General features: G+C 32.0%; 2 protein-coding genes and 2 pseudogenes across 2 annotated transcripts; 1 reads left to right on the forward strand and 3 right to left on the reverse strand.

Annotated features, from left to right (window-relative positions):
* Window positions 1–1,001: 1,001 nt before the first annotated feature.
* On the reverse strand, window positions 1,002–1,877 carry LOC127137662 (uncharacterized). Its single transcript, XM_051064102.1, has one exon. The coding sequence runs from the start codon at window positions 1,875–1,877 to the stop codon at window positions 1,002–1,004; it is 876 nt and encodes a 291-aa protein (XP_050920059.1).
* A 9,269-nt stretch (window positions 1,878–11,146) lies between these two features.
* On the reverse strand, window positions 11,147–12,428 carry LOC127135572 (unknown seed protein USP). The gene is made up of 3 exons (XM_051062236.1): window positions 12,288–12,428; window positions 12,094–12,199; window positions 11,147–12,008 (listed from the first exon to the last, which is right to left on the reverse strand). Exons 1-3 carry the CDS (start codon window positions 12,324–12,326, stop codon window positions 11,350–11,352), a joined length of 804 nt encoding a protein of 267 aa, XP_050918193.1. The 5' UTR covers window positions 12,327–12,428; the 3' UTR covers window positions 11,147–11,349.
* A 338-nt stretch (window positions 12,429–12,766) lies between these two features.
* Window positions 12,767–13,667, forward strand: LOC127137663 (DNA-directed RNA polymerase subunit alpha-like; annotated as a pseudogene).
* Window positions 13,668–13,744: 77 nt separating this feature from the next.
* Window positions 13,745–14,541, reverse strand: part of LOC127075597 (cytochrome b6-like) — a 2,204-nt pseudogene continuing 1,407 nt past the window's right edge.

Consider the following 14,541-nt stretch of genomic DNA (forward strand, 5'->3'; position numbering starts at 1 on the left):
AGATTTCAATAAGGGAGTAGGCAATCTATTAATAAGGTGGATGGCATGTTGGACACAGAAATTCCACATGTTTATAGGAATGTGAGACTGAAAGTATAATGTTCTAGCTACATTCAGTATGTGTTGGTGTTTTCGTTCGACTATGCCATTTTGCTGTGGTGTTTCAACACAGGACGTTTGATGTCTAATACCCTTGGATAGAAAGAAATGAGATAGAGCAATGAACTCAGTTCCATTGTCTGATCTAAGGCACTTTAGGCTGGTTTTAAATTGGTTCTCAATGAAGGCAATAAATTGTATTAGGCTGGTTTTAACTTGATCTTTGGTTTTGAGAAATATCACCCAAGTAAATCTACTATAGTCATCTACCAAAGTCAGAAAATACCTATGTCCTAATATAGAGATAGTAGAAAAGGGTCCCCACAAATCAGCATGTAATATCTCAAAAGGCACAGAAGTAGTAGTATAACTATGAGGAAACGACAATCTCTTTTGTTTACCAAAATGGCATGAATCACAAACAAGTTTATTATTGTTGTTATGAGAGGGAATAAAGGGATTTTTTTTTGAAATTTGTTGCAAACCAATATCAGATAAATGGCCTAATCTTAGAGGCCAGAGATTACAAGAGTCTTGAGAACTAGAGTGATGAGCTTGAGAGTGAGGTGAGACATCAAGCACATAGAGTCCTCTCTGCAGGCTAGCTATACCAATCGTTTCCATTGAATGGTTCTGCAGAATTGTGCAAGAGTTAGCATTGAGACTAACATGACAATTATTGTTTTTGACTAATTTACCAATGGAGAGTAAGTTGACATGAAAGCTAGGGATATGCAGCACATGATGTAAGGTTAAGGCATTGGATATAATAACACTGCCAGACATAGAAGCCACAGCTTGAGAGTCATCGGGTATGAAGTAAAGGAGGATAAGTCAAAAGATATGTGATCAGTGGCTCCTGTATCTAGAATCCAAAGGTTAGGGTTCTTACCATTATCACTTTAAGAGTGGGAGTTGAGGACAAAGGGAGAAGTGGTTATGGAGTTGACTTTTGGTGTGGTTTTTGATTGCTGAATCAATTCCAAGATGCTATTGTACTGCTCTTGAGTAAAACCAGAACTGGGTTGTGATTCATCAGTACCTGCAAGAACTGAAGCAGCAGATTGGTATTGAGTAGTGTTGTTTTGAGATTTACCTTTCCCTTTAAAGCCAGGTGGATAACCGTGTTTGATGAAACAGGTCTCGACTGTATGATTGGTTCTCCCGCAGTGAGTACAGACACGGTTTTGGCCTCGTGTTCCACCCTGTCCTTGAGCTTTGCCCTTGTAATTGTTATGACCACTCTTGCCATTCGAATTTCCTGAAGTTATGTGTAACTGGAAAGCAGTTACTTCATCACTTGAATTTCCATTGGGAATCACAGAACCTGCACTGCTCATCTCTCGTTCTTGTTGGATAACAAGTGAAAAGGCTTTGTCAACATCCGGTAACGGATTCATCATCATAATCTGAGATTTGGAATGCGCAAACTTCTTATTCAAGCCTTTGAGGAAACGAATAACGTAATCCTGCTCACGGTACTTCCTAATTGAAGCAATGGCTCCACATGAACACGGAATGGAACAACAACATGCAGGAATCGGTCTATAATTTTCTAATTCATCCCACATTACTTTCAATTGCGTAAAATAATTGGAAACATCAAGTGTACCTTGAGGAAACTTGTATAGATCTTCCTGGATGTCTGAAATGCAGAATACATCACCTTGCGAGAATCTGAGCTGTAAATTCTTCCAAACACTGGCTGCGCTTTCAATCCACAATACTGACTTTGCAATCGATTCTGAGATGGATCTGTGAATCCAAGTCAAGACCATGGTGTTGCAGCGAATCCACTGAGCATATAAGGGATTCAAAATAGGAGGTTTTGTGAGTGTGTCGTTAATAAATTGATCTTTGTTCTTGGAAATCAAGGCAATATGCATAGATCTCTCCCAAGTGTGATAATTTTTATCATCGAGCAACGGTGAAACAAGAACAAGCGAAGGATTCTCATTCGGATGCAGCTAATATGGATTCGTTGAATTTGTCGAGAAATCGGTGATGTAGCTCTGGTTAGCCATAGGTAGCAAAGGAAGAAAGGTAGAATTAGCGATCGAAAGGAGAGAAAAGGAAACGGTGCAGAAAATGTAAAAGCGATCTGAGAAATGCACCAAGAATCGATCGAAGATGTAGAAAGAATGGCTACCAGAGCTTGTAAAGCTCTGATACCATGTGAATGTTCAAACAACCAGAGAGATTGAAGATGAACATGATAAGAACAGATGAAGAATCCATGGAAAGAGAGAAAGAATAACGAGAGTTTGTTAAGAATTCAGTTACAATATGTAACTGTAATTTTGTCATTATTATTGAACTAACTATACAAGGATATACATATGTAGTGAAGGTACACAGAGTGTGTGGCTAGAACTAAAGCCAAAGAATACACGTGTAAGAAAGCTATAGGTAGAAACTTAATATGTACAAAGGCTATTATAAGACTATTTAAGCTAATATACTCTTTTTCCATCCACAATCTACAAATACATTATCCCAAAATTGTTGTTGTTTACACTGAAGAACAAAAACACCAAAACTCTAAAAGCCTCCATCATCAGCCGAATAAGAAAGATCGAATGGGAAAAGGAAAACATGAAGAACGCAAAGAAAAGAAGGGAGGAAATAACAACTTACTAGGATCACGACACTTCAGGTTGATAAACCAGAGTCTCGAATATGTGATCTGATTTTTGTATGTATAATTTGTCCATAGTTGTTTTTTTTTTGCCTGATCTGATATTGCTTTAAGGACTTGTTTTTGTGTGTTATTTCCAAATTTTGTACATAAACAATTAACTAAAATTATATATATATATATATATATATATATTTGATTTCAGTTTTTGTATATAATTCATCAGTTAGGTGTTTGTACATAATTAAATTTCAAATTAAGTTTTTGAAGTAATTAGTTTCAATCAGAAGGTTTTTTCTTGTATATAAATATTTTTAATTAAGTTTCCTTTAAAAAAAACAAAGATTTTATAATTAAATTTAATAATTATTAAAATAACCAAAATCATAAATCAATTTTTTAAATCAACATCTTAAGTTAATATTTTTTTTAACAAACATGTTGATGTTTTTTAACAAAACATTCATCTTATCTTTTTAAAATTAAACATAATAATAACCTGTTGTAAAGCCAATCACAATAAAAAATTATAAACATTAATATGTTTCTAATTCGAATGCACCCCTTATTTTATATTAGGTTTTCTATTTTCAATTAGAATTAATTAGAATAATTAAAGATTAGTTAATTAGTATCATTTAAATAATTTAATAATCAAATATTATAAAAATAAATCTATTATCTTTTGTGTTAATATAATAAAATCCCAAAAAACAAATAAATAATTAATATTTTGTAGGATAATGTTAGGGTAATGCAAGAATTATTAAGATAATTAGGGACTAATTCTTTAGTTAGGACAATTCAGGTTCGTAATTAATAAATAAATAAATAATATAAATTGATAACCTTTTATTTGTTATTACATTTTATCAAGTTTATTATTCAAAGTAACAATTATATAGCACAACAATCTATTTTCCAAATTAATTTATAAGTACATCTTTGCAAACTAATCCATTAACCTAAAATCAATGTCATACATTCAAAGTTTAAGTCCTCTGTCCTTGTGCATTGAGGCATTTTCAGAATCAATTATTTCTCCGTCTCCGATGCATTGAAAACTTTCACAATCTAAAAAAAAAATTAGAAGAACTACGGTGCTCTGATCCTTCACCTAATGTGGAGGTATGTAGGCATAGAGTCTTAGCACTCTAGCGAGTACGATTATCAAAAATCAATTTATGTGTCCTCCAATATAAATAAAACTATATTCTTCTAAATAATATCATTTTCTTCAAAAATAAATAGATATAAAAATATAGGCGAAGATTCTCTTAAAGGCACAAACTAACCCTAGGATTAGAGGAAGTTCCCATTGAGTACAATGGAAGTGAGGGGTGCCTAACACCTTCCTCTTCCTTAACCGACTCTCAAATCCTAGTCTCTCCCTTAAACCACCATGTAGTAATAGGTCTATCCATTGTTAACCACTTTGAGCTTAGCCTTTCTTTCGGTGACAAAGCCTAAAATTCTTAGCCATATGACTTAAAGATCTTTTCTTTTCCACCCTCTCTTTGGAGTTAGGTAGAAGTATAATTCCTAAAATGTATGAGAAATATTAACTTTGGGGTTGCTCTTGAATGTGAGAAAATTTTGAAGTTTCGGGTTGGGATACTAGAGAAAATTGGCTAAAATTTCAAAAATTATGAGGAAATAAGACGTGGAAAAAGACACTTCTTCAAAAAAAATAAGAAAAGAAAAAGAATGTAAGTGTAAGAAGGACCAAAGATCTCTAGTACCGTAAAAAAGGAACAAAGAGGTATGATGATAGAAGGAGAACTAAGAACATAACTCCAAAGGTTTAAACGTACTTTTCTAAGAATATCCTACCCATACATAAACTAAGTTACAACCTAAAAAAACATCTAATGTGTTGTGTTTTCTGTGATGAACTATATTAGAACATGATAAAGCTAACATAATTGATTTTTCATGTTGATTGAGAGATAACCATATCCATTAAGTGAGTCAAAATGAGCTGAGAGACAAGTTGAGTACTCATCAATGATTGAGGATGTTTTACGAATTTTCCTGATAGAAGCTGGAAGCTAGAGCGATGGTCAGGAAAAAGAAAAATATAATTTAGTAATGTTCGAATGTTATTGTGCGACTTGTTTTCTGTAGAAATATGCAGTTGTAGGTGAGTTAATTGAGGACAAACAACGATTCAAGTTTGAGGTTATGATGACAGTCTTTCATTGCGTAAATTTAGCCGAAGAATCAGATCAAAACAAATAAAAGATGAGCTAAAATTAAGAAGAAATATCAAAGAATGAGGAAAAAATAGCTAAGTGTGAAGATATTGGGCTTGGGGAAAATTTGGGCGAAAAAGGAAGCAAAAGGGTGAAACTTCAGGTAGAATCATGCACATCATCATGCAGAATCGCACGCGCGATAGTTCCATAAAGGTAGCATTGTAAACGATGTAAGTCATCACGCGCGCGATGACTCCTTTTTATGGGTTTTTTCTGACGCGTCTAATCCTTTCTGAGCTCTTTCTAAGGGGAAATTCTGCTCTTTGATAAGTGTTATGAATTATAGAGAGCAAAACATGATTTTTACCTCATCAAAGGTGATTTTTAGGGCATTTGAAGTCATTGTAGGCCATTACTTTAAGGAAATTCACATGCTATTTTTATCTATCATTTTTGGTATTGTAATTTGAATTATGAGTAGCTATGCTCCTCTAGGTTAGGTTGTGTTATGATGAAACTATTTCAATATTGTGGGGTAACATGTTGATTTGACTTTGTATGAACCTTTTGATATATAATCTTATTCAATTGCTTACTATTCTTAATGATTTTCATGTGAGTCACTCTTTTAAATTGATTGTGTGCACATAGAGAATATTGATCATTAGTCTATGTGTTGGACCTAGGGAAATTGTTGTACTTACGTTGGTTGAATCGGAATAGGAGATCCCGAGTAGTGGCATAGGGAATTAACATTTTATGCATCGCCTAATCCTGCTTGCTCTGGTGGACTAGGGATAGAAAACTCTTAGTAGTAATTAGTGAGTTATTGCACGAGAGATCGGTTTGATTTTTTAATTTAATTTTAATTAACTAATTGATTTGGTTGTTTGAATGGTTTCCAGGAGTTATTTATTTGATTTTTTAATTTAATTTTAGTTAACTAATTGATTTGGTTGTTTGATTAAGTTTAAATCACCATTTTGTTTTATTTGATACATATATTATTTTATTATTTGTATATCCAATTTCATTGTGTTTAGTCTGTTAATTAGGTAGTTATTCTATAAACGTTCATACCCCTCACATGTAAATATATGCATGCGTTTAATGTTGTCTCTTGTTGCGTTGTGACTTAAAAAGTAAATTCAATTTAAGTTTTCAAAAATCATTTGGACGCATAGTTCAGTTTGCTTGCCTTCTTATAGAGTGATTCCCACATATATTCACTTTAAGTTATCTTAACTTAGAGCTAAATTCGGTACTTTTGATTTCGGTTAGTTTTCGGTCATGTGGCTTTCTCTCGGGCCTTCTTACAATGAGATATTTTTGTTTACATGTACTTGTTTATTCGGTTTTCTTTTAATAGCTTTATCATATCCCCATTCGGTAAAATGTACCCCCATTCCCATGATGTATAATAATTTTATTGCTTTCATATTGTGTAAAATCAACCATCTTTCAAAACAACAAAAAGTAAGTGCCCGATCCAACGTCGAGTAGTTTTCTCAAATCTAACCGTCTTTATCATCCCTTCAAACTATTTTCGAACCTTTCCTCAACCATTTTTATAACTTAATCCATTCAAACACAAATAAAACTCTTGGCCAAACATCAATCTATTTTTCATAATCAAATTCAAAATGACTAACACATACTTTGACACTTTTCAATAATTGAAAGAAAAAGGCTACCTGGGTGAATTGCCCTGATGTATTAGGCCCAAGTAGTAATTTCTTGAAAGCCATAAATACACCGTCTTTCACTAAAATACGAATACATCTCATTTTCGCAATAAGATGGAAAGAAAAAGACTACCTAGGTGAAAGGTCCAGTAATAGTCCCGAACACTAAGCCCAAGTAGTAATTTATTACAAACTCAAGTGTCCATCTTTCATTCAAAACACTTGTAAATCCTTAAACACTTTTGCAACAAATTGGAAAGAAAAAGACTATCTTGGTGAAAGGTTCAGTTGTAGTCCCGAGTATTAGACCCAAGTAATAATTCCTTGCAAGTCATGAATACTCTTCTTTCAAGCTTAAAACATACGTAAACCAATCAAATCTATTTTTTCTTGCCGTTGTGCGATCGAAACCTTTTCTTAAACAAAATATGCTTCATCCATTACGAGAAGATGAAACAAGTTTTGTTCCTACATGCGCAAGAAGTTTGAACGATTTCCGCTCGAATGTGACGAGAACAAATATGTGAGAATCCATATTATATTATCCATTCTGATGCAATGTCAATGTTCACTTCTCCATGTTTTGGGTAGTAAGCAATATTTTTCGTTCAATTACGACTAAGTACCTTTTGCTAAAATCAACCAACAAACAAATATTTTCCCAACCAAAACTCGTAGCCTTGAGTTCTCCATCACACCCGGAGATACGTAGGAGCGAGATCCGCAATCTCGTAAGGCACTCTAATGAAAAAAACTTTTTTGCAATTCCTTTCCTTTTCCCTGTTAATTTTTAGTCACTAGAAGAAAACATTTAATATAAGGCAATATTCGACCGCAAGTTAATTTAAAAGGTTCCCGTTGAGTATAACAGACGTGAGGGGTGCTAATATCTCCTCCTTGCATAACTGACTCCCAAACCCAAATATGGTTACGACGACCATGTTCTTTTCAAACATTTTATCGATATTTTCGTTTTCCTTTATTGGATTAAATAAAGTTCGGTGGCAACTCTGTTCGAACATATTTTTTGCAAGAGTGTGATGCGCATCGCGAAGGATCATATTTTTCGAGGTACGACAGAATCCATGATCAGATATCATTACCCCTCTGTTTTTCATTAACCAAGGTGTTAAGTGGCATCTTTTCATGTCACCCTTCATTACGTCGCCTTAGTAGCTGAGGTTATATCTCTTCCGTGTGCGACATTAAAAATGTTATTTGTAGTAGTGCCTCTAGCATAGTTTCAGATTGAGAGTCGATGTTTCCTCTATATTATGGGAAAGTTTACAAAAAGGTTGGGGAACCAAACTACAGTTGAGTTCTTCTTACCATCCTCAGTCTGACAGTCAAATGGAGATGACCATCAAATCCTTGGAAGATTTGTTGGGAGCGCGTCTATTAGAGAAAAAAGGTAGTTGGGATAATCATCTACCACTAATTAAGTTTACCTATAAGAATAGTTACCACTCTAGCATTGAAATTGCACCATTTGAAGTTTTTTATGGTAGAAGGTGTATAACGCTTGTGTGCTAGTATGAATCTAGTGTAAGTATGGTGATAGGACCTAAAATAGTGCAACAAGCTACTGAAAAAGCAAACATAAGAGTTATCACAATGAGAGGAGGAAAGTACTCAAATTTCAGGAGGGAGATCGTATGTTATTGAGACTCACTCTAGTGACTAGGGTTGGTCAGGCGTTGATGTCTCAAAAACTTACTCCTTGTTTCATTGGTTCCTATCAAATTCTTAAAAGAGTTGACGAGGCCGCCTACCGAGTTGCATTACCCCCATCACTTTCAAACCTTCATAGTGTCTTTCATGTCTCCCAGCTCCATAAGTACATCATTGGTCAGTCTCGTGTGATTAGATTAGATGATATGCAAATAAGAGATAACCTGACTTATGAAACATTCCCCTTATGAATTGAAGATCGAGAGGTAAAGCACTTAAGGGGTGAATAAATTCCTTGGGTGAAGGTCACACGAGGAGGGTCTATTGAGGGTATTGTAACTTGGGAGCTAGAGAGTCAGATGAAGGAGTCTTATCCCGATTTTCTCTTTCCAGGAAAATTATTAGAGACGAAAATTCAATAAGTGCGGGAGAGTTGTAACACCCCAAATTTGTAACTATAATTTTTATTCAAGTTTCTTTTTGTGTTTTATGTGATTGAAAATAAATTGTTATTATTTTGGAACATAAGGATAATATGGATGGGGAATATTAGTGAGGAAATAGTGGAAATATTGGAAAAAAATTAATATACTAAATAATTGATAAAATTTTAGAGTAGTAATTATAATTAATAAAAACTAAAGGGTTTAGTTTGAAAATTAAATTAAATTATATATATATAATATATATATATATAATATATATATATATATATATATATATATATATAATATATATATATATATATTATAATATATATATATATTATATATATATATATATATATATATATATATATAAAAGTAGGTTAGGATTAGAAAAAGATCAAGTAGTGAGCGTTAGAAGAAACCCTATTACTTTTGAGAGAAAGAAAACAAGAGGCAACCCTAGCTACTAGAAGTGCAAAAGGAATCTCTCTCATGACCAAAATTTAGAAATTTTGCCTCATAATTGAGGTAAGTGAGGGGGGAGGGGTTGTTTGATATTTGATATTTAGCAATGGGATAGTGTGGAGTCCTTTACCCCTGTTAATATTATTTTAGTAATACTTGAGACTATGATGAGTTTGTGACGATTTATGCATGTATGTGTGAATTTTATGTTATTTGGTTGTGATAAGTCATGGATAACTATGTATATATTGAATTCTAATTGATGTGATCGTTGCTTTGAAGAAATCAGAGGTTTGAGATTGATTCAGCTGCGGAAAAAAAATTATATACTTCTCTTGCAATCCATCTTAGAGAAAAATGTTTCAATGTTTTTTATATAAAACAAATAAGTTTAAATATTTTTATGACAAATGTTTTCATGATCAAGTTTTGATATTCATAATGCTTTTATAATGTGGCATGATCCTTCTGAATGAATATCTTTTTCGTTTCACGCGGATCACCAATAACAATCACTAAATGGATGGCAAATATTTGTTTAAGGATTGCGAAGAAAATTGAAGTAACATATATTCTTTCCTTTTTCAATTTTTTACCATTCCTAATTTTTTTTTTGTTGTAATATGATTAAAATTTTTTTATCAATGTTGTCAATCGAAGAAATCAATATATAATATAGAAAATTTTCTTTGATTAACAACATTGAAAAGTTACTCCATTAAACATTGAAATGAACAACAATAATACACTTACGTGAGATAGGTACCAATAACAGAAAAATGATTTGTTAAAGGTTGGTGTGAGAAGAACAAAAATACATAACCGATTTTTTTTATGTCTCGCAATCCATCAGACATAATGATATTTAGAAGTATGAAACAACTGAAATTGTGACGTAGGTTTAGGGTAAAACTTAGTGAAGGAATCCTTTTGTAGTAAAATATATGTATGATAGCCCTCGGGTATTTGAGAAACCGAGTGAATAGAATATTTAATAATAAAAAGACAATCTTAAATAATAAGAACAACATTACTTTTAAAGAAAAATAATAAAAGCCACCGTTGTTGGGATTTGAAGCATGTACTCTGAAGTAGTTTATTCATCGATTTTTTTCATAAATCGAGTGAATAGATGATAATTTCTTAAAGAAAAAAAAATCGCATTATGGATTTTTACCTTAATTTTTTATTATATGTAGTGAAAACTTTATGATAGAATGTAATATTTGTAATAGTGATTTTTATTTAGAGTTTGAACAAAACTTTTAGGATTTCACATGTTTTCTAAGGTACTATTTTGAGGTTGATCTTGAATATTACTAAATCTTAAATATTTAGGGCCTGTTTGATTCCCTTTTCCAAAATAGTTTTTTAGGTTTTGAAAATTACAAAATTAAAAATTCATTTGATAAATAGTTTTTAAAAAAGTGATTTTAAAAACTGTTTTTTGGTTTTTAGTTTTAAAAACTAAAAAATCAAAATTTGTAAAAGTTGTTTTGCTTTTGAATTTCTAAAATACCAAAACTGAAAGCGAACACATTTTAATTGGTCGGATATTTTCATGTCTATAACATATACATTATATATTTGTCTACTTTTTATTTTTTAATAAAATTTAATTATTATTCTTTTGTGTATTTATTTTGTGATTACTATTATACATATTGAATGAAATGATTTTATAAATTTTTTTAATAACTATTTAATATAAATAATTGTTTATCATTTACTTATAATCATACTATTTATTAGTTTAAAAACAAATCAACCAAACAAGTTTTTTCTTTTATCATCTCAAAAATAGTTTTACAAAATACAGCTTCCAAATAAATTTTTATTTTATTTTAATTTTAAAAATAATTCTTAAAACTAATTTATAAAACAGTTTTTAAAATCAAGCTATTAGTGTTTGTACATTCTTCTGTTGCGAATATATTTTGATTATAAAAAATCTAGAAGATATGATATAAAACACTACATTTTTCATATTACTAATTTCAAACATACATAATCTATTGTGATAGAATGATATCAACGATTACAAGACATATTACATGGACGATACTTTATATATAAGATATATTATTTTCACGTAATTTTATTTTCTATTCTTGAACACAACACAAACCCAATTTTAACATTAGGGACCCTCAAAGGAGAAGATCCTATATAACACAAGGATGGTTATCATTAAGTTCACTTCCATCGTGATCAGGTACCCAAGCAATAGCCTTATTACTAACAAAATGGCAAATCGGAGTCCCTCCGGGTTTAACTTTTAGAACTTCATAAACCATCTTAGGATCCATACCTCTTGTGTCATGGTGACAGATCGTCAATGCTTTCGCTTTAGTTCCATCAGACGCCACCAACGGAACCATATAAGCCGACGTTGCATTGACTTGGTGACAATAAAATACAACTTTTTCTAAATTCAACCTATGACACATCACTGTATCATCTCCGATTTTCTTTACTTCTTCTACAACATATTGATCTTGATTTTCGGCAAAAGAACTCGAAATCACCTTAATATTTTTTCCAAGCTTTGAAATGGCAAAATGCATCATTGATTTTAAAGACGGCGCGCAATACTTCTCTTCTCCAATAGCTGCTGGGTTTGTACAATAGCTCCTAAGACTATGTGTTTCACTCCATATCCATGTCCCCAAAGGTTGACCTGCCTTTGATCGTAACGATTGCCGATTAGAATTCTTGTGGAAGCCTAAACTGATTTTCTTTCCCGGATAAAGATCATGTTGGAAAAAAGCTGTCCAATCTTGGTCCTCATCGTTACCTCTAATAGGTACATTAGTTTCTTTATCTGCAAAATTGAAAAGATAAGATAGCTATGATTAATACACATTATATAAAAATCTTACACAAATAGATCAAAGGAAGAGTCAAACCAGGGATAAATATGCCCGAGAGAATATTCGGGATAGGAGTGTTTGGCCAAACAGATTTCCAATATTCTTCGTCGGATTGCAGTGCATCAATTTCTACAAAAGTCAACTGTGTACCAATAACTCAAATCAATACCTCAAATCACATAAACCAATAAATCGATGAACAATATGAAGCAAAGAAGAAAATAACTTACAAATATTAGAACTAAACAAGATAATTGTTTGAACTCCATTTAAGCTATTGTGGTAATTGCAGAAGTTGTAAGTGTGTCTATGAGGTTGAAGGACAGCTTCAAGTGTCCAATATATATAGTGAATTGTTGGGTCCCTTTATATATACAGGGGTTCTCGTTTTGTTATCTAAAAATATAAAAAATTCTATAGTACTATATTATTTCGATTAAAACATATACCATATATTAGTAAAACTGTGATAGTTTATAAATATACTTTAAACGCATATAGAATTCCTTTGACTAGAATGAAATGAGCTTTGAAAAAATAAAAGATTTTAACATGCATCGTGAATTTAGAAACTGTCTCTTAAAAGTTATTATCATCAGAGTATTTATGACTCTATGTATTAACTTGGAAGGTAACAAGCAAGTGGAGAAATATAAAACTAATGTGTTGATAATCCAACAAGTTATTCCAAAATGAAAAGAGATCAAGTATGAAAAGTGCGTCCTTAAAATCTGAGAAAATACCACATGAATATTCTACCATAGTAGGTATTCAAGAATCAATATATGAAATTTTAATGAATTTGAAAGAAATTGTATTGAGAAGTAATATGTATGGAACTCGGGAGGCGTCTATTTGTTTCAAAGGTCCTGAATATGTAACTGCTCAAGACATCATTTTACCACCTTCAGTGGAAGTCATTGATAATACACAACATATAGCTAACCTAACAGAACCTATTAATTTGTGTATTGAATTACAAATTGAGAGAAAGCGGGGATATCGTATAAAAATACTAAACAACATTCAAGATGGAAGTTATACTATAGATGCTGTATTCATGCCTGTTAGAAATGCAAATCATAGTATCCATTATATGAATGGAAATAAAAAACAAGAGATACTATTTCTGGAAATATGGACAAATGGAAGTTTAACTCCTAAGGAAGCACTTTATGAAGCCTCCCGGAATTTGATTGATTTATTTATTCCTTTTTTACATGCAGAAGAAGAAAACTTAAATTTTGAAAACAATCAACACAAAATGACTTTGCCCCTTTTTACTTTTCATGATCATGATAGATTCGTTAAGGATAAACTAAGGAAAAAATCAAAAAGAAATTACATTGAAATCCATTTTTATTGACCAATTAGAATTGCCTCCCCGGATCTATAATTGTCTTAAAAAGTCCAATATACATACAGTATTGGAACTTTTGAATAAGAGTCAAGAAGACCTTATGAAAATTGCACATTTTCGAGTAGAAGATTTAAAATTTATATTAAACATTTTACAAATCGAAAATCATTTTGTATAAATTTTAAATACATTGGATTTTTTTGAATCTTTAGCACAAATCAATCTATTCAGAATAGGTCTCAAATGAAATAGATGTATCTAGGGATTAGTCATTTCAAAGTGAATTTTCCCTAGATACACAATACACCTGTCATGATATTTTATTTCACAATAGAATCAAATTTAAAAAAGACCTAACGTTAGAGATTTTTCAATAGGTAATGTTGCTCCAATACCCAACCAAAGAGCCACGACGGCACCAATCAAAAAGACAGTTGTTGCTACTGGACGCCGAAATGGGTTTTGGAACTTATTAACATTCTCCAAAAAGGGTACTGTTAATAATTCCACGGGTACTGAAACCATTAAAAGAACGCCCAATAATTTATTGGGTACGGTACGAAGTATTTGAAATACGGGAAAAAATACCATTCGGGTAATATTTCCAAAGGAGTTGCAAACGGATCCGCGGGTTCCCCAATCATTGATGGTTCGAGAACCGCTAAGCCCACGTTACAGGCAATAGTCCCCAGAATCACTACTGGAAAAATATATAAAAGATCGTTAGGCCATGCGGGTTCGCCATAATAATTATGACCCATCCCTTTGGCCAATTTAGCTCTTAATACAGGATCAGTCAAGTCAGGTTTTTTTGTTATTGGGATAGGTGAATTCTTATAGATGCATCCTCCGAAAGAACCGGACATGATAATTTTTCATCATCCGGCTCGAGCACGAATCAAACGAACTGAATGCAGACATAGAAATTCTTTCTATGTTAGTCACTCATATATCATGATTCTATGTAATAATATGTAATAAAATGGATTGAATTCTTTTTTTTTTTGAAATTACAACTATCCATTGCAAATGCAAAAAATTCAGTTCGTATTTTTAAGTAAATGCTTTTCACCCAAGTAAAGAATCCAATTGATTTTGTTACAACTATTCGTGTATGTCAAATA

This window comes from Lathyrus oleraceus, chromosome 4 (assembly GCF_024323335.1).
Source record: "Lathyrus oleraceus cultivar Zhongwan6 chromosome 4, CAAS_Psat_ZW6_1.0, whole genome shotgun sequence".
Lineage (NCBI taxonomy): Eukaryota > Viridiplantae > Streptophyta > Magnoliopsida > Fabales > Fabaceae > Lathyrus > Lathyrus oleraceus.

What these genes read in the sequence shown, in the direction of transcription:
- LOC127137662 (XM_051064102.1), bottom strand. Translation starts at nt 1,877, where the DNA reads ATGGTCTTGACTTGGATTCACAGATCCATCTCAGAATCGATTGCAAAG.
- LOC127135572 (XM_051062236.1), bottom strand. Translation starts at nt 12,326, where the DNA reads ATGGAGTTCAAACAATTATCTTGTTTAGTTCTAATATTT. An exon ending in CTTGTTTAGTTCTAATATTT is followed by an intron (nt 12,200 to 12,287) that starts GTAAGTTATTTT and finishes ATTGGTACACAG; the next exon opens with TTGACTTTTGTAGAAATTGA. An exon ending in CTCGGGCATATTTATCCCTG is followed by an intron (nt 12,009 to 12,093) that starts GTTTGACTCTTC and finishes TCAATTTTGCAG; the next exon opens with ATAAAGAAACTAATGTACCT.